Source organism: Rhamphochromis longiceps, linkage group LG15, assembly GCF_057381845.1.
Source record: "Rhamphochromis longiceps isolate RC_006_pf linkage group LG15, R_longiceps_female_GT1.1, whole genome shotgun sequence".
NCBI lineage: Eukaryota > Metazoa > Chordata > Actinopteri > Cichliformes > Cichlidae > Rhamphochromis > Rhamphochromis longiceps.
In genome coordinates this window covers 33,013,193-33,034,795 of record NC_140571.1, presented here as the reverse complement: position 1 = coordinate 33,034,795, position 21,603 = coordinate 33,013,193, and the positions used below count along the sequence as shown (strand labels likewise).

Sequence of the window (21,603 nt, the reverse complement as noted above, 5' to 3'; positions counted from 1 at the left end):
GACAGTTAAGACAGAAGGTGAAATAACTGGGAAGCCTAATCACAGACAAGCAATAAATACCAAGGCAAAACACTGGAAAACTGGTTGAAAACTCTTCGTTTTCTAATTGTTTTAATTTTGGAAAAACATATACCTACCTTAATTTGGCACCCACGCTGAGACACAAAATTCAACCATAATGTAACATCACTGACAAAATATAGTTTACAGTCTTAAATGCTTTTATTCTGCTTTTAAAAACCAGTATCTCATACCATCCTTTATTTTAACTTTATTAATGGGAGTTAAACTACAGAAGAGATTTTAATCATTTAATGTGTGGTTTCTACAAAACTGCTATATTATATTACTACAAACCTCCTGTTTTTTCTTTTTAAAAATGTCTTTATTGTTTGTTTTTGTTCGTCACACACACTTTTTTGGGGAGTGGGGGGTCAGTGGCTGAAACGTACGTTCCGTTTCCATGGAAATGACGTCATCAATGCTCGACCAAACATAGCTAAGGCGCGAGGAAGAAGAGGTGTTCAAAAGTCTTGTGAAGATCTTATTGATGGATAACATAAACGGAACAGTCATTATGGATTAGCTTCGCACTTTTACAACGTGTATGGGGTGTTGTTGACATGACACAGTCCGTTGTGGTCCAAGGTGAGTGAAACTCAGCGCGGTAAATGACAGGTAGGAGGCTAGCTTAGCCCCCAGGTCGGTGTTTATGTCAAGTAGTTCCGTTTTATGTGACGTAGCTACATACCTTTAACAAATGAAATCTGTATTACTACTAATTGTGTTTTTTAAGTTAAACTGAAATTCCGTTCTGCAGTTGGACAGTGCGGCAACCAGGTTGGCTGCAGGTTTTGGGATCTTGCTTTGCGAGAGCATGCCCATGTCAATAAAGTAAGTGCAATTACATACACAGCACAGCACAGCACAACGAAGGTATCCGACGAATAATAATGAAGTCTGACTTGTTACGACAGGAAAAGCACATGTTTGTCTTTCTAATGTTCTGGTGACCCAGACTATACAACCAAAAACCCGTAGACACAGCATCTCTGGGTGAAACACAGCCGCTTTTAACGTTTTTATAATTACACCTGTGCTTTTGAGCTGGATAAGACAATACGTTACAGAGCTCAGATCATCTCAAGCTGGTTTCTTGAACACGAAAGGGGGTTACTGTACTCAAATGGCTACCAGAGCCACCATCCCTCAATCCAGTAGAGCACCTTTGGGATCATGTCAAGGCATTGTAGTAAAAGTACAAAATAGCAAAATGTAATTCAAGTACAAGTAACTTTAGTTAGTGTAGGAAAACCTTTAAAGTTGAGCATATTTAATCAACTCAGAGGAGAAACTCATTCAAAAAGCTGGGAGCAACAAACACCTTCAACTGTTAGCATTTCTTAAACTGCAGCAAAAGTGTCATTAACCTCTGGCACATGCACCTCCAACAACCAAGGTGGGAAAACTGTCTGCTTTCCTCAGTCTGTGATGTTTGTCCATGTGTTAAGGGGGGGCTTGGAGGCTTTCCTTAATTTAATAAGGATTTGAGAGGTTGAAAAGGGCCAAATTGTGATGGCTAGACAACTGGTTGAGGTGTGGGTGCATGTGCATCACCTAGTGGGGGAACACATAACACCAGGATGCACTATGAGAAGGTGAGCTGGTGGAGGCGGTGGGATGCTTTGTGCAATCTTCTGCTTGGGAACCTTGAGTCCTGCCATACATATGGATGTTACTTTAACATGTAGCACCTACCCAAGCATTGTTGCAGACCATGTACACCCTTTCATGGAAACAGTACTCCATGATGGTTGTGGCCTCTGTCAGCAGGATAATGCACCCTGTCACAAAGCAAAACTTCAAGAATGGTTTGAGGAGCACAACAATGACTTTGAGGCATTTTTTACCCCTCCAAATTCTCCAGATATCAATCTAGTCGATCATCTGTGGGATGTGCTGGACAAATAAGTCCAATCCACTGGAGGCCCCACCTCTTACAGGACTTAAAGGATCTGTTGCTAACATCTTGGTGCCGATACCACAGCAAACCTTCAGGGGGCTAGTGGAGTCAATGCCTCGATGGGTAAGGTTTGTTTTGGAAGCAAAAATGGGACTGAGACAATATTAGGCAGGTGGTCATAATGTTATGTCTGACTATTATCAGCAAATGTACATTTCTATTAGCATTATTCTAATTATTTTACACTGTATAAATTGGGACTCACCAGCTGTTAGTAGTGAACAGACCCAAACCAACTGTCTCCTCCCTGTCTCGCCACCATTTTCTGTTATACTTGTCATTGCAGAGTGAAAGATTTTGTGTTTGCTTATCTTTAGTTGGTAACTTATAGGGGTGGGGGGGGGGAATCGATACTATGTAGTATCGTGATATTTTGTTTGCTAATAATGTATCGATACAGGGACAGCAGAAATCGATATTTTGTTACCAAAAAAGTTTGTGGACTGGAACTCTGACTTCAGAGCATGTTGATCCTTTTTCTGAGCAAGAATCCTGACATTCCTTCACTGTCCAAATGTGTTTAACTTGTTTTTTGGCAGCAATAAACATGACAGTTTACTTATTTTAATTTAAGACATGTTTTATTTTAATTAAGTTTAAAACTTTTTTATTTAATGTAAAATGTTTTGTTTTAATTTACTTTCAAGTTCTTCAGTTGCTGAATGGGCTGCATAGTTTTCATAAATTGCATAGTTCAGAATAGCTATAATTGTACCAGATGGTTGCATTCAGTTAAGTTGGACTAGACTGTAATACAAACCGTTCAGTTTGTCAACAATAAAACTGACTGAAATGAGAGAAAGACTGAGTGTGAGACTTTGATATTAGATAAAATGAATATTGATAAAGTTTACCTTTATGTACAGAATCTGAATATCGCAAAATATTTTAAAAAATTGCAATAATATCGTATCGTGCGTTAAGTATTTTGATAAGATCGTATCGTGGGATGTATGGTGATTCCCACCTCTAGTAACTTAGTCCACAGTAAGTGTTGATTATGTGCTTGAATCAGAATCAGAAAGGGGTTTATTGCCAAATGTTGAGCAGGTTTACAACATTAGGAAATTGCTGCGGTGCTTCAGTGCAAACATAGTGTCATAAATAGCACTTAAGTAGTGTCATAAATAGCACTTAAATAGACATGAAAAAATAAAAGTAGGGATAAGAATTAAAAGTGCTACGTAGAAAGATATGTGCATGAGCTATACATGAGATATATACATGAGAATAAGAATTAAGAGTGCTACGTAGAAAGATATATACATGAGTGCAGGTGGTGATCAGTGCCAAACATGGAATGATGCAGTGACACAGCGTAGGGTCATGTGTTAGTGGTGGGAACAGTCATATGGTTATTGTTCATGTGTCCAACAGCAGAGGGGAAGAAACTGTTCTTATGGCGAGAGGTTCTGGTGCGAATGGACCGGAGCCTCCTGCCTGAGGGGAGCAGGTCAAACAGACTGTGTCCAGGGTGAGAAGGGTCAGCTGAGATCCGAGCTGCACGCCGCAATGTCCTGGAGGTGTACAGGTCCTGCAGAGATGGGAGTCTGCAGCCAATCACCTTCTCAGCAGAGCGCACAACACGCTGCAGTCTCTGTTTGTCCCTGATAGTGGCTCCAGCGTACCACACGGTGATGGAGGAGGTGAGGATGGACTCGATGATTGCAGTGTAGAACTGCATCATCGTCCGTGTTGGCAGGTTGAATTTCTTCAGCTGCCTCAGGAAGTACATCCTCTGCTGGGCTTTCTTTATGACGGAGGTGATGGTGGGCTCCCACTTCAGGTCCTGGGTGATGGTGGTACCCAGGAAGCGGAATGAGTCCACAGAGGTGATGGGGGTGTCAGTCAGGATGATGGGGGGGAGTGGGGCTGTGTGCTTCCTGAAGTCCACAATAATCTCCACTGTCTTCTGGGCATTCAGCACCAGGTTGTTGTGGCTGCACCAGGACACCAGACGTTCAACCTCCCTCCTGTAGGCAGACTCATCCCCGTCCGAGATGAGCCCAATAACGGTGGTGTCATCTGCAAACTTGATTAGCTTGACAGACTGGTGGGTGGAGGTGCAGCAGTTGGTGTACAGGGAGAAGAGCAGAGGAGAAAGAACACAGCCCTGAGGGGAACCGGTGCTGATGGTCCGGGAGTCCGAGACATTCTTTCCCAGCCTCACATGCTGCTTCCTGTCCGTCAGGAAGTCAGTGATCCACCGGCAGATGGGATCAGGCACATTCATCTGGGAAAGCTTGTCTCGGAGATGGTCTGGAAGGATGGTGTTGAAGGCAGAGCTGAAGTCCACAAACAGGATCCTGGCGTAGGTTCCTGGGGAGTCCAGATGCTGCAGGATGAAGTGTAGGGCCATGTTGATGGCGTCGTCTACAGACCTGTTGGCTCTATATGCAAACTGCAGGGGGTCCAGGAGGGGGGCCGTGAGGGTCCTGAGATGGGAGAGAACTAGGCGCTCAAAAGACTTCATGACCACAGATGTCAGAGCCACGGGTCTGTAGTCATTTAGTCCAGTGATCCTAGGTTTCTTGGGGACAGGGATTATGGTGGAGGACTTGAAGCAGGCAGGCACATGACATGCCTGCAGTGAGGAGTTGAAAATGCCAGAAAACACTGGGGCCAGCTCGAATGTATCTATGTTGAGGAATTATAATGTATAGTGGGGTATTTTGCTTTAATAATCAGTGTGGGTGTTATTTGTTTCTCATCTTGGTGTAAATTTATAATTACCAGACTTTCCAGCCACATTGTCATGTCATTTTTAAATTGCATTCCAAACTGACTGTGACAGAAAAACAGCAGATAAGTGTCAAACACTATTGTATAATACACATTGTAATTTTCTTCTCTGACTTGTGTTGTTGCGTTAAATCAATTCCAGCTCTGTTTGTCTGCTTTGTGCAGTCTGTTTGAGATGATGTGAGAGCTGTCAGTTGACGCCTCAGCAGACACGCCCTAAGTGATTCAGAGAATGCTTCTCTTTTTTTTTTTTTAATGATTAGAAAACCTCATTTTTCAGCGCTGTATTTCAGCTGGGTAGTTAATAACTCATTTCTTTAGTGTGACAGAGAGATATTTACCTCAGCTTTATCCAAGTTGTAATCATTTTGGTTTCCAGTTTAAATGTTAGCTGCCTTCTGTAGTTCATAAGCTTTAGGGATGTTGGTTTTAAGCACTAGAAACAATTTAATTTAATTTCCAAAAATGAAATCCTGATTTCACATGAATTTTATCATGGTAAAACTGAAAGTGTTCCAGTGATATGTGCAGTAATTCTTAGGGTTTAGGTAAAATGCATCAACTATGTAGAAACTACTGATTCACCATTTCACCAGATACCCAGGTCTAGTCTACTATAATCTTATGTTTAAGTGAATGAAAAATGTAGATGCAGCTGGTATAAACAAAAACAAAGCAAAATCAGGAAGAGTTCAAATACTTGTTCACAGCACTGTAGATTTAAGTGACCAAGAAAAACTTTCAGTAAATTTTTTAACATCTTATCTATGATAATCAGGGAAGTCATTATGTTTTCTCACTAAACCTTTGTTCTAAGGGATGTCTGTTTTCTGTGTGCCCTGTTTTGTCCTGTAAGAAACAGACATGACTCTCACAGCTCCTAAATCTTTTTTTTTTTCCTTCATCCTCAGAGGGGATTGTACGATGAAGCCCTCAATAGCTTTTTCCGAAATGTGGATTCCAGGTATGTTTAACTTGCTTTCCTCCAGTTGTTCATTGACGTATAAGTTTTCCAAATGTATTGCTTTTTTTTTTTTTTTTTTACCCTTTTTTTTTAAATCACTGACTGTCCTTTTCCAGGAAAAGTGACGGGGCTGCATTTGCTGTTGGTGGGAGAATCCAACACCTGAAGGCCAGGGTAAGTTCTAGAAGGACTCTCGAGTCCCTAATTTTTAGTTATTGTGTCAAAACTGGATAAAAAATTAAGCAAATAAGAAGTTAGAACTTCAGAAATTTCAGAGTTGGTAATAATAAAAATAGATGTTAGCCTATGCGTGCAAACATTTTAACCTATGAAACATTCACAATAGCAGTGCAGGCATAGTCAAGTGTCTTTTACATGCAAAGCATAAGGCTTTGAATGTTGCTAGTATGGACTGATACTGAAGGTAAATTCTTTGTGAACATCTCTTGGTCAACTGTATCAAATGCAAATTAATTCCATATCTGATTCTCTCAGTCATTGAGTTTGGCTGTAGCTTTTGCTGTGCCAGAGGTGCCACGTCTTTCTGTTTCCATTAAATAAGCCTTCTACTAGAAATGAGAAAAGGGCTGCCACATCTCAAATTTCACCCTTTGGGGTTAACTTTGGCCCAAAGAAAAATGATAAACGGCTTTAACATGGATAATAATAAGCTTAAGACTGATTGATGATGCGTATTCTTTTCACATTTTATTTTGGAGTCGAGCTTACTGAAAGGTTCAGCATTCATTGGGTGAATTATGAAATGACTGCGGTAAAAGGAATGTGCTCAGTATATGATAGCATTGAAATGTATGAGCGGGCCTCATTTTCACATATTTGAATCCACAGGCGGTCCTGGTGGACATGGAAGAGGGTGTGGTCAACCAGATCCTGCAGGGCCCGTTAAGAGAAGTGTTTGATAGCACGCAACTACTCACAGACGTGTCAGGTTCAGGCAACAACTGGTAAGAGACAGACAAGCCCCAGGATGCCACCGAGCTCACGTGGACTTTACCAACTGTTGCACACCATAATTTAAATCCTGCTGGAGTTGTGTTACAGCTCACGTGCTGTTACACTATATGCAGTTCTAGTGGTATTCAGGGAATAGTCTTTGAAGAGATTGCAAAGAAAGTATTTTTTGGTAATTGTCTGAAAGAATTAAACATGTTTTCTTAATAATCCACTATATGTTGAATTTTGTATAATCTGAAAGAGGAACACGGGTGGCTTAACTGTTGTTTTTTCAGTTTTCACATTCTCAATTGTGCAGAGTATAATTTAGGGAAAAGATCAGCCTGATGTGAGTAGTTTCTCTGTATGGTTTCCCTGGTCTACCTACCTGAAATTGTAGGTAGACCAGGTCTCCATGCATTATTGTGAAATACAACTATGTACTATCTTTTTATCTAGTGTGTGCTCCAATGTGGGACTTTACAGGACCTCTTACAATTTTTTTTTTCATATGTTAATGAGCCAATAGTCTATATTTTTCAAAAAAGTATATATCTCTTGTAAAGTATTTAATATATGACTCTAAGATTTCACAGATTCACAGATTGGAAATGGTCAAGCAGAAGGCCCACAGTGATATCAGATGCTATGGAATGTTATGGGATGTTAACAGGAAGTCTACTTGACACAGAGTTATATTAGCACACGCTTTTAATTTCTTCAAATAATCTTTATCTTCTGTAAATTTTTCTCAGCTGCCGGTGGCTTATTTTCTGTCTGCACAAAAAAGTGCAACTTGTTTACAGTGTAGCATTGCCTGTGAATGAACCACCAATGGATTATGTAGTCAATCCATGACGCCTGTGGTAAATCCTGTACTTGGCATGCCACAACAATTTGAGACTGTCAGTCTGATTCCCACAGTTTGTTGCTTAGAGGCGAGAAAGCCTTTACACTGCACGGCAATCTTTTTATTGGCCCACATAATTATACCCTATGTTTAAAATTCCAATATTGTTTTTACCATGAATGACTTTTGCACTAAACTCTTTTATATGTCCTACAACACGTATAACGTAGGGAGAGTTGAACTTTGACTCTTTTATCTTGCATAGTTTGTCGTAATGAAAAAAACACAAGAGCAACATGGGATGCTCCAGGACATCCTGACAGCCCCTTCAGTTGCTTTTGTCTGTTACCTTTCCTTTCCATGAACACACTAGCTACTGACAACTTCCTAACACATCATGCATGCTTTGGGAGCAACGGGCAGTCTGTCATGTTGATCACTCAATATAATTGCTTAATCTGACATAGTGATCATCATAAAAGATGAAAGTAATATGAAATCTGTCCTGAGCATTAAAAATTATACTTATCATTAATGTTCAATTTTTGGCATTATCTTATGATTAGGGGGGAAAAACCAAGGTATCGTTTTGTGCTTGTCATTCAGGGCAGTTGGAAACATGACGTACGGCTCGGCCTACAGGGAGAAGATAGTGGATAAGCTCAGGAAGGCAGCAGAGCAATGTGACTGTCTGCAGTGCTTCTTTCTCATTCACTCTATGGGAGGAGGTAAGGCTCTGATTCAAGGGCATCCTTTCATTCATGCTTCACAGTCCAGTACTCCAAGCTTTACTTCAATTAATTCATGTTAGATTTGTAGTGACAAAAAAAATGAATAAAGCCAATAAGAATACATTTGTGCATGATTTCATTTCACTTACTTAATTTTTGTATCTTTGTTGTCACGCACGTCACTTCTTTACTTTTAGACCTGTGTGAAGGCTGTAAGAGTAGTTAGCTGAAATAAAATAGAAACTAGAATTTAGAGAAAAAACTTATTGAAATAATATATTCAAATATTCATCCATCCATTTTATTTGTCTTATCTGTGACTGGGTTATGGGGGCAGCAGACAAACCCAGACCTCCCACTCTGCAGCCACGTACTCCAGCTTATTCAGACCAGCCAACAGATATAATCTCTCTAGTGTCTCCTGGGTCTACCCCAGGGGCCTCGTCCACATTTCTAAGCTGGAGGCCATTCCCTGATGAAGCAACAGGACCATTTTGCAAAATGCAGAGATCAAATTCTGAGGCCGTTTGCTCAAAACCTAGACCCTCCTGGGGAGGCTGAGGAGTGCAATCCCCCTATAGTTGGAGCACACCTTCTGCTCCCCCTTCTTGAATATGGGAAACACCACTGCAGACTGCCAGTCCAGTTGCATTACCTCAATCTCCATGCAGAGGTGTGTTAAGTAGATATCCCCGCAACATGATGATTATGACATTCCTGAGCCTTCAGGAATTTTATCAACATCATCTAGTCCAAGGACTCTGCCACCGATAGTTGTTTAACTACCTCAGTGACCTTGTCCCCAGACTTGCCTCCTCTATAGAAGGCATGCCAGTGGGGTTAAGTGGGTCTTTAAAGTATTCCTTCCACTGCCTGACTATATACTCAGTTGAAGTCCGCAGTACTACACCCGCAGAGTAGAGCACTGCTTTCCTGACGATTTTCCAGAAACACTTCGAGGCAGACCGAAAGTCTTTGTCCAAGGCTTCACTGGACTCCTCCCACAACCTAAGCTTTTGCTTCACCCACCGCCCAAGCTATATTCTGCTTGGCCTGCCAGTACCAATCAGCTGCCTCTGAGGTCCCACAGGCTAACCAAACCCGATAGGTCTCCTCCAGCTTGATCGGTCCCTTCATCTTCAGTGTCCACGATCTGACTCAGGGATTACCAGGGATTGCAGCTCTACTGTTATACGTCAAAGTGTTACCTTAATTTTTCAAGCAGTGTAGAAATAAGATTTCAATTGTCATGTCAGTAAATTAAGGATTTTTCTGTAGACAGCTGATAATTAATTAGTTACTGACTATGGATTTAAGGTACTGGCTCTGGCCTGGGAACCAGAGTGCTCAGCTTGCTGGAGGAGGAGTTCCCTGAGGTGTGTCGCGTTGTCACTTCCATCTATCCATCTGGGGAAGATGACGTAATCACCTCACCATACAACAGTGTCCTTGCCATGAACAAGCTCACAGAGCACGCTGATTGTGTCCTGCTAGTGGAAAACCAGGTTTGTGGATTCAGAAATGCCTCCCCTCTCTCCCTGCAAATGTCTGTACAACGCACATAAATGAAAACTGTCAAACTGAATGTGATTTCTTCTTTTCCCTCATTTCTCCCCTTCCAGTCATTGGTTGACATTGTGAACAAGATTAAAGTTATGTCCCATGGTACAAAGCCTGGTTTAAATATCAAGAGAAACAGCGCAGTCACCTCTGGACAGGAAGGCCTCAGTGGGGCAGAAAAACCCTTTGATGCTATGAATAACATTGTGGCTAACCTGTTGCTCAATATTACCAGGTATAGTATTACTGTTTGCTCATATACAGTAGAAGCCCGTGTGCTAAGGAAAAACATTAACACCCTTTTGACCATTTTTTCTAGTCCATAAGATTGCCATAATAAATGCATTAGTATCCATTCTCTTCATAATAACAGTCAGTAAAGCCAGTTTGGGCTTTCATCTGCAGTCTCCTGTCTGTTTTAATTTTGGCCCTTTGAGTCAGCCAAAGTTGGCGCATAAGACACTAACCAGAGATGTCAAAGCATTTCAGGTGTTTATCGCGTGATGCTATCTTATCATTAAAAGCTTCTATGAGAGTCCTGCAAGGGCTTGAGAGTCAACCTGGAGATTTGGTACTGTCACACAAGTCAACTTAGGAAGTTATTTATGAATAAAAGTATTTTGATCTTTTGCACAGTGCTATGTATCAAGAAGATATTCTAGATTTGCTTCTTTTAGTTATCCCTAATTAGTGGAACTTAACGTTATTATGCAGTCAAATTGAGCATGTCATTATAACTTTTTTATTTGCAGCTCAGCCCGGTTTGAGGGCTCCCTCAACATGGATCTGAATGAGATTGCGATGAACCTGGTGCCCTTTCCTCGTTTACACTACCTGGTGCCCAGTCTCACACCCCTCTACACATTAGCAGATATTAATGTGCCCACAAGGAGGTAAGCCTTGTGCCCATCGGTGCAGTTATTTTTACCTGACAGTTGTTGTGTGTCCTGCAGAGCTCCTCCTCACATGAACCCCTCCATTGATGACTTGACCATTTAGAAGTGGTTTCGGTTGGTTTACACCGTAACTTAAACTGTCATTTGTAACATGATGATGAAACAGCACCAGTCAAGCAGGACTGACTCACGATTTCCTACAGATGGGGTGGCTGATATGGTTAGTGGCATAATTTAGATTCAAATATTTTCCTGATATGAATCATGTGAAAGAGTATAGGCTGAAGCTTGCAGCTTACATAACTCCTGTCCCTGACACTATTCTAGACATAAGGAACACAACCACATCCTTAACATCTGGTTTAAACACAAAATCACTATGAAAACAGAGAGAAATGATTGACCGTTTGCCCCAAATTCAGATGAACACTAAACATGACATTTTTAAATGGTTTCAGTGTGCTGCACATTTCAGTTTTGTCAGGACAATAGTTCCAAACTCCTGTAAGAAATACACAATAACATCATTGGTTTTGTGTTCATCCTTCATTCATATCCACACCTTGTGCATATTCGGTGGTAATTGCCTATTATATTCTTTGTACTTAATTGAAATTATGTTATGCTACTAAATTTTTGAATTCAGGGTATTTAATTGAATAAATAATGGATTTTTTTGTTGTTATTTTTTTTATTCATAGAGTTTGCAATATTATGCAAAGTCAAAAAATAGAATATATTTCAACATTTTGGTTTTCATAATTTCTATGCAATTTCCATTTCAGTGGTTTTATCCAAATAAGCCATACTTGGTTAGTCTTTTTTTTTTGTAATTGTACTGTCATGACCTTTAACATTTACCAGGTAACAGAGGCCTGTAGAATCTCAGTTGTAGCTCTTGGGTCTTTTGGATTTCCTCTGAGCATTGCATGGTGTGACCTTGGGAAGAATTGTGGTGTTCTTTACACACTCCTAAATGCTTCAGTTTACCAATGAGTGGCAAACTGCCCAAATGTCTGCTTTTACAGTGGTAGAGTGAAAAAAGTGAAACTTGCTCATGATCAATTAATTATCTCCTATAAAAGCTTTCTTTTTAAAATGATTCTATGAATGACCTGGTTAGTCTATGATTTTCAACCCAAAGTACAAACACCCCACAGGTTAGTGTCCAAGTGACAGATTAGCTTGTCTGGTCACAAAAAAATTGGAAAAGTAAAGAACCGAATGCCTCAAGTTTGAGCAGAAAAGTTATCAGTTAGGTAAAAGTAATAGATCAGATGTAGAATTAAACTGCCAAATAATAAACATATATTGTCTAATATTTACATTTGTTTGATGGATATTTAATTGTGACAAACATACAAGAAATACAAAATCAGGAAGGAGGCAAACACCTTTTAACACTTCTGTTAATATAAGCAGTGATGCAGAAGTGGGGAAACAGCTGGAAAATAGAGGCGTAGCTAAGAGTTGTGAATGGTTTAAATAATAATCCAGTACTTAATGATTAATAGTTGAGAAATTCTGCTGATCATTACTGAAAAATAGTATTAAAGTAAGATCCAGTTCAAATAGGTTTAACACTTTACATTCGACCTTGAGTTTGTATTAAATATAAAGCTTTTTTTTTTTAATGAACTCACCTGATCTGAATAACCAAGTTACTAAAAACTCAGAATAACACTTTTCTTCCTAGTTAAACAGAAGCGTAAGAGTTTAAAACACCACAAAGCCCCAGCTTTCTTTTTATTATGTGAAAAAGCGGCAAGTTCAATTTTAGCTTTCCAGACGTAGGATTTAAAAAAAAAAAAAAAAAAAAAAAAAAACACCAATCTGCCTACCTCCTCCCAGCAACAGCTGCCACAAAAGTGGCCTTGTGTGGGCCACAGAGACCTTCTCTCCTCCTATGAAGATGCTTATTGGTCAAAAAGAGTGGTGGTTTTACTGGATAACTCCCAGCAGTAAATAAATGTGACTGTATGAATGCAGGGCATGGTGTTGCTTAAAAATATCTCGCCTGCTCTTTGGGACTTCCCTACATAAATAAAGGTGCAAACATTCTTCTATGCCAAACACTGCCGTCTTGGTTCCCAGTCTTTTTGAACTTCTGATAAAAATCTTCAAGGCATGTTCAGTTAAAATCGGGTTCATTGAGGCTGGAAGAAAAAGCTATAAAAGGAATATTTAACATGATTTGATGCACATTCATTTCTTGTAAAGTTGATCAACTGATACAAGCATTTCTTTTCTTCTCCTGTCTTCCAACCGTGCGCTCTAGACTGGATCAGATGTTCAGCGATGCCTTCAGTAAAGACCACCAGCTAATACAAGCTGACCCAAAGCACAGCCTGTACCTGGCTTGTGCCCTCATGGTCAGGGGTAACGTGCAGGTTTCTGATGTCCGCAGGAACATCGAGAGGTCAGAGGAAAATCCTTTATTTCTGTATATAATTCTACACCAAAAGATGTAACGATTTCATGCAACCATTCCAACGTACCCAGTGATCCACACACTCACCTTTTCCCATAGTATACCCATTGAGCACTAGCAGTAAGTCATGATTACTGCATTCAGCCACAAGCTCTTACTATATTCTCCTCTAACCACTGCTCTCACAGAACTCCTTTTCAGTTGGCACACACATTTTGTACTGTGACTGTTGTGTTAAAATTGTTGGCAAAAGAGGTAGGAGGAGGAAGGAAGTACAAATATAGATATATATATATATACTTAATGTACAAACAGGACTAAGTATCTTAACTATAAGGATACTTGTAGATGTTGGTAGTCCTCTAATCTGCAGACAAGTGAAGTTTTTTTTTTTTGTTTGTTTTGTTTTTTTGTTTTTTACTGTTTCATTTCCAGTTGTTTGATTGTTGTTAAAGCTAGTGAAGTAAATGTGCTTGGTTTCTGGATTTAAAGTCATAGCTCCTAGCTAGGGAACTGTTCACATATTGATTTCAGGATAAAGTACAGTTTAAAGTACAGTAAACTGAGACTAAACAAAGTCTTTTGGTTGTCATGTGAAGCTCACATGTTAAACATTACATATACAGTTATTTTCCCCTCTCTCCTGGCTTTAGACTGAGACCATCACTGCCCTTTGTCTCATGGAACCAGGAAGGCTGGAAGACGAGTCTGTGTTCAGTGCCTCCCGTGGGACACTCCCATTCCCTGTTAGCTCTGGCCAACAACACCTGCGTGAAGCCCACGTTCATGGAGCTCAGGGAACGCTTTACCAAGCTCTACAGGAAGAAGGTGCGTCTCAAGCTGTCTTTGTGAGGACATTCTTTGATAGTAATGCATTCCCAGATCTAATAACTTAAATTTTACTATTACAAACCTATAGTCTACTCTTAGCCTAAACCTAATTCTAGCTTAAACCCTAAACCTTTTAACCCATCTGTAAAATGTAGCTACAAAAGATAACTTGGCATATAGTCTACCTGCACTGGTTTAAGTTTAGAGGCATACATGGATTTCAAAATGTGTATTTTCTTTTATTTAATTCAATATGTGGTGCAGGTACAGCCACAGAAAACAAAGCAGTTTGTCTTCAGGTGAAATGATATCTCAGGTTTATTCTTCAAGCTTATTGGCAAATGCATATCAGCCTCTAAATCTGACAAACACATCAGTCAGACTCAGTTTAATGTTTTGTTTTTTTCATTTTAGGCTCACTTACACCACTACCTGCATGTAGAAGGGATGGAACAGAGCTTCTTCTCAGAGGCCATTGCCTCTCTCAACTCACTGATTGAAGAATATCATCATCTGGATGCCACCAAGGCCAGACTCACGCCTGATGCACCCAGACTCTCCATCGCCAGATGAAGGTCTGCTGTGCTGTGAATCTGGGAATCAAACTCACAGAACTGAAGCTTTTACATATCAACGTTATCTAATGTATGGCATGGTCAAAGTGTTCCAAACAGCACTTAAAGAGAACATCAGTTTAATCTACTCTAAAGCTTCTATTTGCTTTTCCAAGCTCCCTGATTGTTCTGTTATGAGGTAATGTTAAAGCTAGTACACTGGCCATATTCCTTGTTGTTAGTGCACATACCTGTCCTGAAGAGTGCTCTATAAAACTTTTTGTTTTTTTAATGATCTGTTGTTCTTCTTTCTCAAAATTAGTTTTGTTTTTGTCCTTTTGGAGGTGCAAAACTGTTACTAAGGGAGAATTAAAGTGTATGTGTGTTTCAGTCCTTAGTTTCTCACAGCGGGGCTTGCACCACTCTGCGTCTCTGACGTTTGGGGTCCTTAGAGTAAACGCAGGTCAGAAAACATGTCGCCCGGATCGTTGCACTTCCTCTGACACACACAGGACGTTATCCACTGCATCTTCCACTGTGTGTTGGAGCCGCCTTTGCAGGTGAAGTTGACCTTGATCATGCGTGACTTGTTGGGGACACAGCAGCGCTTGTCTGTACACACACCGCAGTATGTGGGCTTAAACTTCTTGTTGCTGGTACAGCCAGAGAGAGTCAACTTCTCTGCTTTCTTTGCCTGGAATTTGGGTCGGCACGTCTTTCCCTTTGGCACCTAGAAGTGGGAATAGCAATTGGTGTCTTTCTTTTTAAGAGTTTGAGAAAAAAAACTTTAAAAATTAAATGAAAATATTAAAGATTCAGACAGATTAAAGCTAAAGATGCCACCTTGACACTCCTGAGCACGCTTTTCTCACACGGTTGCAGCAAGCACAGGCGGCGGTCTTTCCTCATCTCACACTTGCTGTTATCGTTGTTGACACGTACAGAGATGCCCAGGCCACAGGTCTTGGAGCAGGGACTCCAGTGGGTGGTCTGGATTAGGCAGTTCCTCTTCCAGGCTAAAGGAGGGTCCCTGTAACCTTTCAGTGTTACAGTTAAAGGGTACTGTGTCAAGCAAAGCACAGATCAGAATCATTCCAACAAGCTGCTGTGTCTCCATCAGAGATGGGCAGTAATCTATTAAAAGTAATGCATTTCTGTAATCTGATTACTTTTCAAGTAACAAGTAAAGTAAGGGATTACTGTTACTATACCATAAGCATGCTGCGTTACTGATTTTGTTTGTTAATGTCTCATGACAATAGTGGATAATATCGAGATATTATCCACTGTTGATCTGCGGCAGAGAGTACATCCATGCAGTGTTTAAGGCTTGGAATTACTGACATTACTTCTAGTTTGATTCTGTAAAAAGTGACATAAACATTAGCGTCCGCCGTGCACTCTACGTGGGAAGAAAACTTCTTTCTACAGTGAAAAATTAAACTTCAAATTATTTATTTCTTGCTGTGTTTTTCTTGCATCTATTTGAAAGAGTGAGAGTAAACGCAAAAATTATTTTATTTTAAATGCTGGAATATGCAGAACATAGGTTTAAATGTTAAACAAATTTCTTCAACTCAGAGAATGTTGCATATAATTTAATTTTTGCTTAATGCAATGTGTATAAAGTTAAAAGATTAAAACTAATAAAACAAGTTTGAAAAAGAGACTTTTTGATTTGATTCAATTTTATATGATGGATTATGCAGGAAAAAAAATTTGAATTGGCTGAAAGGTCTATTGCATTATTACATATGTATCATGTTTTTAAAAAGTAAATAATAAAGTAACTAATTACTTTTGAAAATAAGTAATCCGTAAAGTAACAGGATTACTTTGTGGAGAAGTAATCAGTAATTAGTAACAAATTACTATTTTCAAGTAACTTGACTAATACTGGTTGTGACTAGGTGCTATAGAGCCTTATGGGAGCAGTCCCATTAATCAATTTTGAATTCATTATGATATGAAATTGCTACTACATAGAAAAGGACAAAAAAATTAAAAGATCTGCATAGAAATGTAACACAAAAGAATCTGAAACACTGTAAACATACCAGCTCACTACACAAACTCAGGCATTCTTTTACATGTAGCTATCTTTACATATTATTATTATTATTATTATTATTATTATTATTATTATTATTATTACCGGAGCCGTCCACTAGCACCAACACTTCTCGAACCACAACCAGATCAGACCCACAAACACCAAAATAAAAGCTTCTTTTGTTATTAGATCACCCTCAGAACTTTCCCATCTCGTTAGTGCATTTTTGTGACTATAGCATCATGCTCGTTTGCACCACTTAGTAAGCTTGTCGTGTCTTTTCTTGACATTTTTAATCAAAATTAAAATGTTTCAACCAAATCTCAACGACAGGGACGATGAGTTTTTGCTGGGTGGGAAAGTGCTTTGTTTTTTCACAGTGGCAAATCACTGTATGTGACTCAGATAGATCATGTGATAGATCTGGTTCAGCTACATGCCACGCCAATTAAATAAGCTTTGCCGTACATCAAAGTGACATTTTTATGGCTTTTAATAAAAACCAACTTGTTTCTCTTCCTTTTCCTCCTCTAACTGGAATCATATGTGTCAGACAGTTTAACCACAGGCAGTCACACCTCACACTGACAGTACTGAGTAATGAGGCTCCCCCTTCCCTTCCAGCTACCTAACAGCAATTAGCATTCCAGGCAAGACAGTCTGGCTCTTCTCCATGAATTCATTCTCTAAACACACACCTGACATGTAGGTAGTGTCCTGCTGGTGCTTGTTTGGGCTCTGGCCACTGCGAAGGCCAGCTGGCGTGTTGCTGATCAGTGGTGCAGAGCCTAAGAGACCAGCAGGCTTCTGGATGAAAGCAGGGGTACAGCCGATGGCTCCAGCGATGCATGTACACTTGTAGAGGGGGCTGGACTGGAAGGATTCTCCATTCTCATAGTGGACCCCATTCAGGTCACAGCCTACCGCCATCATGTCTGAAGGAATGAGAAGAAACATGCTGGTGCAAATCTCAAACTCTGATTATGGTGGATCTTAAGACTGTAATGCAAATTAATATCTTTTTTGTTTGTTTGGGGGTTTTTTGTAAACCAAGAATTTTACTGTGTCTTTTTCCCCACAAGCATACAAAATATGAGATTTGAGTGCAAATTAGCTTTTTTAAAATGGCATATTCTTTTATGCTGGCATTGATTCCCAGCCTAGCACGCAATTTGCACATTTCGAATGATGACATTGAATGTAAAAACATGTTTTTGCCAGTGGTTTTTGACTCACGTAGGTGGAATTGTTGATTGGAGTTTAAGTTTCCCACTGAGGTTTGTAAAAGCCCCTTCAGGCTTCTTCACACTTGCATATTTTTTTTAAAATGCTTTCCCGTTGAACCGGTTTAGAGCGGCCTCCTCTGAAGCCACTGTGTGGCTTTATGCAAACACTAAAAAAACTAATTTAAACATACAACTTTTATGGTCTTTCCAAATGTTGTTTGGCTCATGGTAGAGTAATTGTGATTTGCACTGCTTTAAAATATGCCATTCACAATATATCCATAATTCTGTTACTGTTGCAACACACGTAACCCTGCGACAGCAGCCCCCTGGGGCTGAATCCTCAAATATCCTCTTGACGCTGAATCCAAAAGTGAGGCGAGCCCCATAGACTACTGTTTAAAACCAAAAAAATAACAAAAACATGTTTATAAGTTGGTACAGAAAGGTGTTTTGGTCTCAGTAGCTAATATTTCCCTTCATAAATTTTCAATAACTAAACTTTTGAGCTGTATTAAAGCTTAAAGTGAGAGGTGAGGTTAGTTTGATCATGATTATTATAGGCTGTTGTGTGCTACAGACCATTCTCTCAGGAAGTCTTTAGTTTTTGGATAATAAAATTCAAATATTTTGTTGGTTTGTCAGCATTAATTAGCAGCTACGGTGCAGCTATATTTATCAGCTGCATTAGTTAAAAATAATCCAGTCTGCACTTGTGCGGTTATGGATGCAGCTTAGCATTAGCTTATAACTTAACCTGTGGTCTAAAAGTATATCCATCCATTACAGTTGCTCTGCAAAGAATGAAGATGGCCATGTCTATGAAGCTAAAGTCAAGGCTTCAAAATACTAAAACGCAAACCAGTGGGTGATGTTACTATAGCCATGTCCAACTTTTACAATGTTTGACCACCTGCCAACAGCCAGCATCACACTGCCATAGTTGTAGGAAGTAAAGCAGCATGTACCCCTGTAATCAGAGCTGGACTGGTAATCTGGCACAATGGCCCTATTCCCGGTGGGCCGAAGCGCCGATCTGAAAGGCTGCTGCACACTGGTCATACAAGCACTGACAGCAGCCCATTCATTCATATTTATTACAAATCTTTTTACGAGCTTGTAAAGGTTTATAATAATAATGGATTGCATTGCTGGGCTCGAACCAGCAACCTTCCGATTATAAGACGAACTACCAACTCTTGAGCCACGATCACCCCACGAGGAAGATGAAACAAACGTGGTAAGATGGAGGGACATAATAACGAAGGATCCGAGTAAAATGAGTGGCTGCTTTGACCATGAGTCACTGCTGCAGTGCAACTAAGGAAGCCTGATTAAAACCTGTGTTGGGCCCCTTGACTCTTTATTGCAACCCTGCCTGCAATCAAGTAAAAGACCAGGTCCACTCACATGCACACACTCCAACCTCGTATCTTGGCTTGTCTGCGGAGAAGTCACAGTACATGCCCTTGTGTGGGTCGCACACGTCCCTCTCGTTGCACGGCTCTCCAATTTGTCGGGCGCAGCTCTTACAGCAGCCGCACCCATCCAGGACAGAGCTGACACCAGGGGCACAGTAAGGTCTCTGCCGACACTTGCAGGGCCACTGGCAGAATTGGCGTCTCTCTGTCGTAGCCCGTCCACCCTGAGGAGCTTGCAGCTGCCCATTGTTCTGCGCCCTGCTGAAGCACTGAGGGGAAAACAGCCAGAAAGAGTCAAATTTTTGAATTGGCAGTACTATTTTTATTTTATTATTATGATGGAGATGATAGGGGAAATGTACAGTAAAAAACGCTGCTCCTCGAACCAGTAGCTTTTTTTAAATAAATTGACAGTTCAAATAATAAAATGTTTACATGTACCAGTAACGTCTATCTGCTTCCTGTCTACATTCACACCCATCTTTCTGGACCCTCCTTGTCCAACCAGGTTTAGTTACTCTGGAAAATGTTAAAGTAGAACTCTTTACTGTTCAGTGCAGACACTCTAATGGGAGACTAAAGGAACAAGATGCCTTTGCATTTTACTGTAGTGCTTTTTACCAGCCAAGGTCAATATTTTGTGTCAGATATCTTTTAGCCCAGCTTGAGGGAGATGAAAGTGAGGAGACAGATGATGCCTCAAAGGTGCTTTTAGTTTTTCCCCTGGACTGGAAAAATGATCTCATTGCCACAGGAGTAGTAACTCCATGATAGGCCCTGGGGCGTTTTTTTTCCTGGGGTCCCTTACTGCCACGTTGTACTAGAGCAGACATAAAATCTCACTCTGTCTTTCGTTCTCTCTCTTATACACACACACCACAGCAGGCCGGTCCACATGTTTGATTTGGCAGTTTTACGCTGGATAATAGTTATTTGAGTTATTTGAATATACTTGTTCTAAAAAGTACATGTTTTCTAAATTTCTCTAAAGCTGCTAACAGGATATGACTTTATGGTGCAGTGAGTGCATGTACCCCTTATTTAGAGTGGTGCACATGTCTTTTGGTCAGTGCCACCATCTCCAAACCATATATCATAGCAGGTCTCCCTGCTGTCTTGTAACCCTTGCCTTTCCCTCTCACTGCTATCTTTAAGTATTAAGTGTGTAACAAATCACACTTAACACCCGTCTCCACCCACCCCACTCCACCCTGCCGGTTTCTCTTCTTCATCTCTCTTGTGTCCATTGCTTTGGATGGTTGACTTCAGGTATTTAAACCTATCTATCTTTACTGTCTGTGTCTAAAAACCACGAGTAAAATCCTAACTGCAGTGGCTTTACTCAGATCCATGTGTTAGCTTTAGCTAAAACACATTTAGCCACTTAATTTCTGATCATCTTTAATAATTATCAGAAAAGATTGAAATTTGTTCTCTCTCTCACACACACACACTTTCAGGTTTGAGGCTTAGACATGTCTAATACCCATCATACTTCTAGTTTAGCATTGTCATTGTAACTGTGCAGGGACAGTCTGGTTAAGGGGAACTCGGCTCCTCCCAGTCTTTCTTGCTTTGTATTTTTCACTGCTAAGTGCAAAACAAAACAAAAATTCAAAATAGAAACAAAAATCTATAAGAAACCTTTCAACAAAGCATGACAGCCAAAAAATTCAACATCTAACATAGTGACACACTGCACAGAGCTCAGAGCAGTGAGAGGCCAAAATGTCTTAGATATTTCAATATATTCCAGTCCTTGAATGTCCATGTTTACCTGATGGTATTTGCTGTGATGAAATCCAGCCATGGCACCACTTGTGCTCCAAATACCCCTGGTCTCTCAGAGCTTCCAAGGGTTACTGAGGGTTATGGCAAAAATCTGAAGCCTGTCTGCCAGGTTTGCTGAATGAGCTCATTTCATGGTGTGAAAATGAGTCCACGGGAGCTTGAACTGCAAAGGCTTCCCAATTTTGTCATCTTTTCTTACTTCACGCTTCTAAAATAAGCCCTACACTAAAGCCAGTAAACTACTAAAGCCTACATACAAATAATACTATCAAACAGTCAATTCTGAACGGGGTGTTTTGGTATTCACTTGCAGTCAGGTATCCCAGCTGACTGCTTTCCTCTGGATTTATATATAGCAGTTTCTGAGTGGCATCGAGTGTTGTCTTATCTGCAGTCTGAGGGAAAAAAAGGTGAAAGGGTAGTGCTCTTCTTACCTGTTGAGCAAAGATGAGCAGGAGGGAATGGCAGAGAAGCAGTAGCATCTCTCAAGTGGTCAAGGTTTGTGTGAGATCCAGGAGAGAGATGGGGTGACGAGGGAGCAGGAAGGTGGGATTGAGGGAGGGAGACTGGGTGCTG

The 21,603-nt window shown here is 40.3% G+C and overlaps 2 protein-coding genes across 4 annotated transcripts; one reads left to right on the top strand and one right to left on the bottom strand.

Moving 5' to 3' along the window:
• Positions 1-482: 482 nt before the first annotated feature.
• Positions 483-14,926, top strand: tube1 (tubulin, epsilon 1). Of its 3 annotated transcripts, XM_085381961.1 has the most exons (13): positions 532-648; positions 821-894; positions 1,928-2,086; positions 5,677-5,729; positions 5,846-5,903; positions 6,579-6,694; positions 8,140-8,261; positions 9,582-9,769; positions 9,887-10,059; positions 10,577-10,717; positions 12,999-13,139; positions 13,805-13,979; positions 14,397-14,926. In XM_085381961.1, exons 3-13 carry the CDS (start codon positions 1,955-1,957, stop codon positions 14,553-14,555), a joined length of 1,458 nt encoding a protein of 485 aa, XP_085238087.1. In that variant the 5' UTR covers positions 532-648; positions 821-894; positions 1,928-1,954; the 3' UTR covers positions 14,556-14,926. The 3 variants fall into 3 exon arrangements, with proteins under 3 accessions (XP_085238088.1, XP_085238089.1, XP_085238087.1); XM_085381962.1 differs by lacking the exon at positions 1,928-2,086 and having other exon boundaries at positions 483-648; XM_085381963.1 differs by lacking the exons at positions 821-894; positions 1,928-2,086 and having other exon boundaries at positions 497-648.
• ccn6 (cellular communication network factor 6) lies at positions 14,916-21,599 on the bottom strand. The gene is made up of 5 exons (XM_085381964.1): positions 21,462-21,599; positions 19,226-19,505; positions 17,288-17,524; positions 15,380-15,573; positions 14,916-15,266 (listed from the first exon to the last, which is right to left on the bottom strand). Exons 1-5 carry the CDS (start codon positions 21,507-21,509, stop codon positions 14,985-14,987), a joined length of 1,041 nt encoding a protein of 346 aa, XP_085238090.1. The 5' UTR covers positions 21,510-21,599; the 3' UTR covers positions 14,916-14,984.
• Between the last annotated feature and the right edge of the window lie 4 nt (positions 21,600-21,603).

Excerpts from the sequence above, each read along its gene's own strand:
- tube1 (XM_085381961.1), top strand. The coding sequence starts at position 1,955 with ATGTGCTGGACAAATAAGTCCAATCCACTGGAGGCCCCACCTCTTACA. Across the intron at positions 5,730-5,845 it reads TTCCGAAATGTGGATTCCAG|GAAAAGTGACGGGGCTGCAT; the intron begins GTATGTTTAACT and ends GTCCTTTTCCAG. Across the intron at positions 6,695-8,139 it reads TCAGGTTCAGGCAACAACTG|GGCAGTTGGAAACATGACGT; the intron begins GTAAGAGACAGA and ends CTTGTCATTCAG.
- ccn6 (XM_085381964.1), bottom strand. The coding sequence starts at position 21,509 with ATGCTACTGCTTCTCTGCCATTCCCTCCTGCTCATCTTTGCTCAACAG. Across the intron at positions 19,506-21,461 it reads TGCTCATCTTTGCTCAACAG|TGCTTCAGCAGGGCGCAGAA; the intron begins GTAAGAAGAGCA and ends TTTTCCCCTCAG. Across the intron at positions 17,525-19,225 it reads CGAGGTTGGAGTGTGTGCAT|ACATGATGGCGGTAGGCTGT; the intron begins GTGAGTGGACCT and ends TCATTCCTTCAG.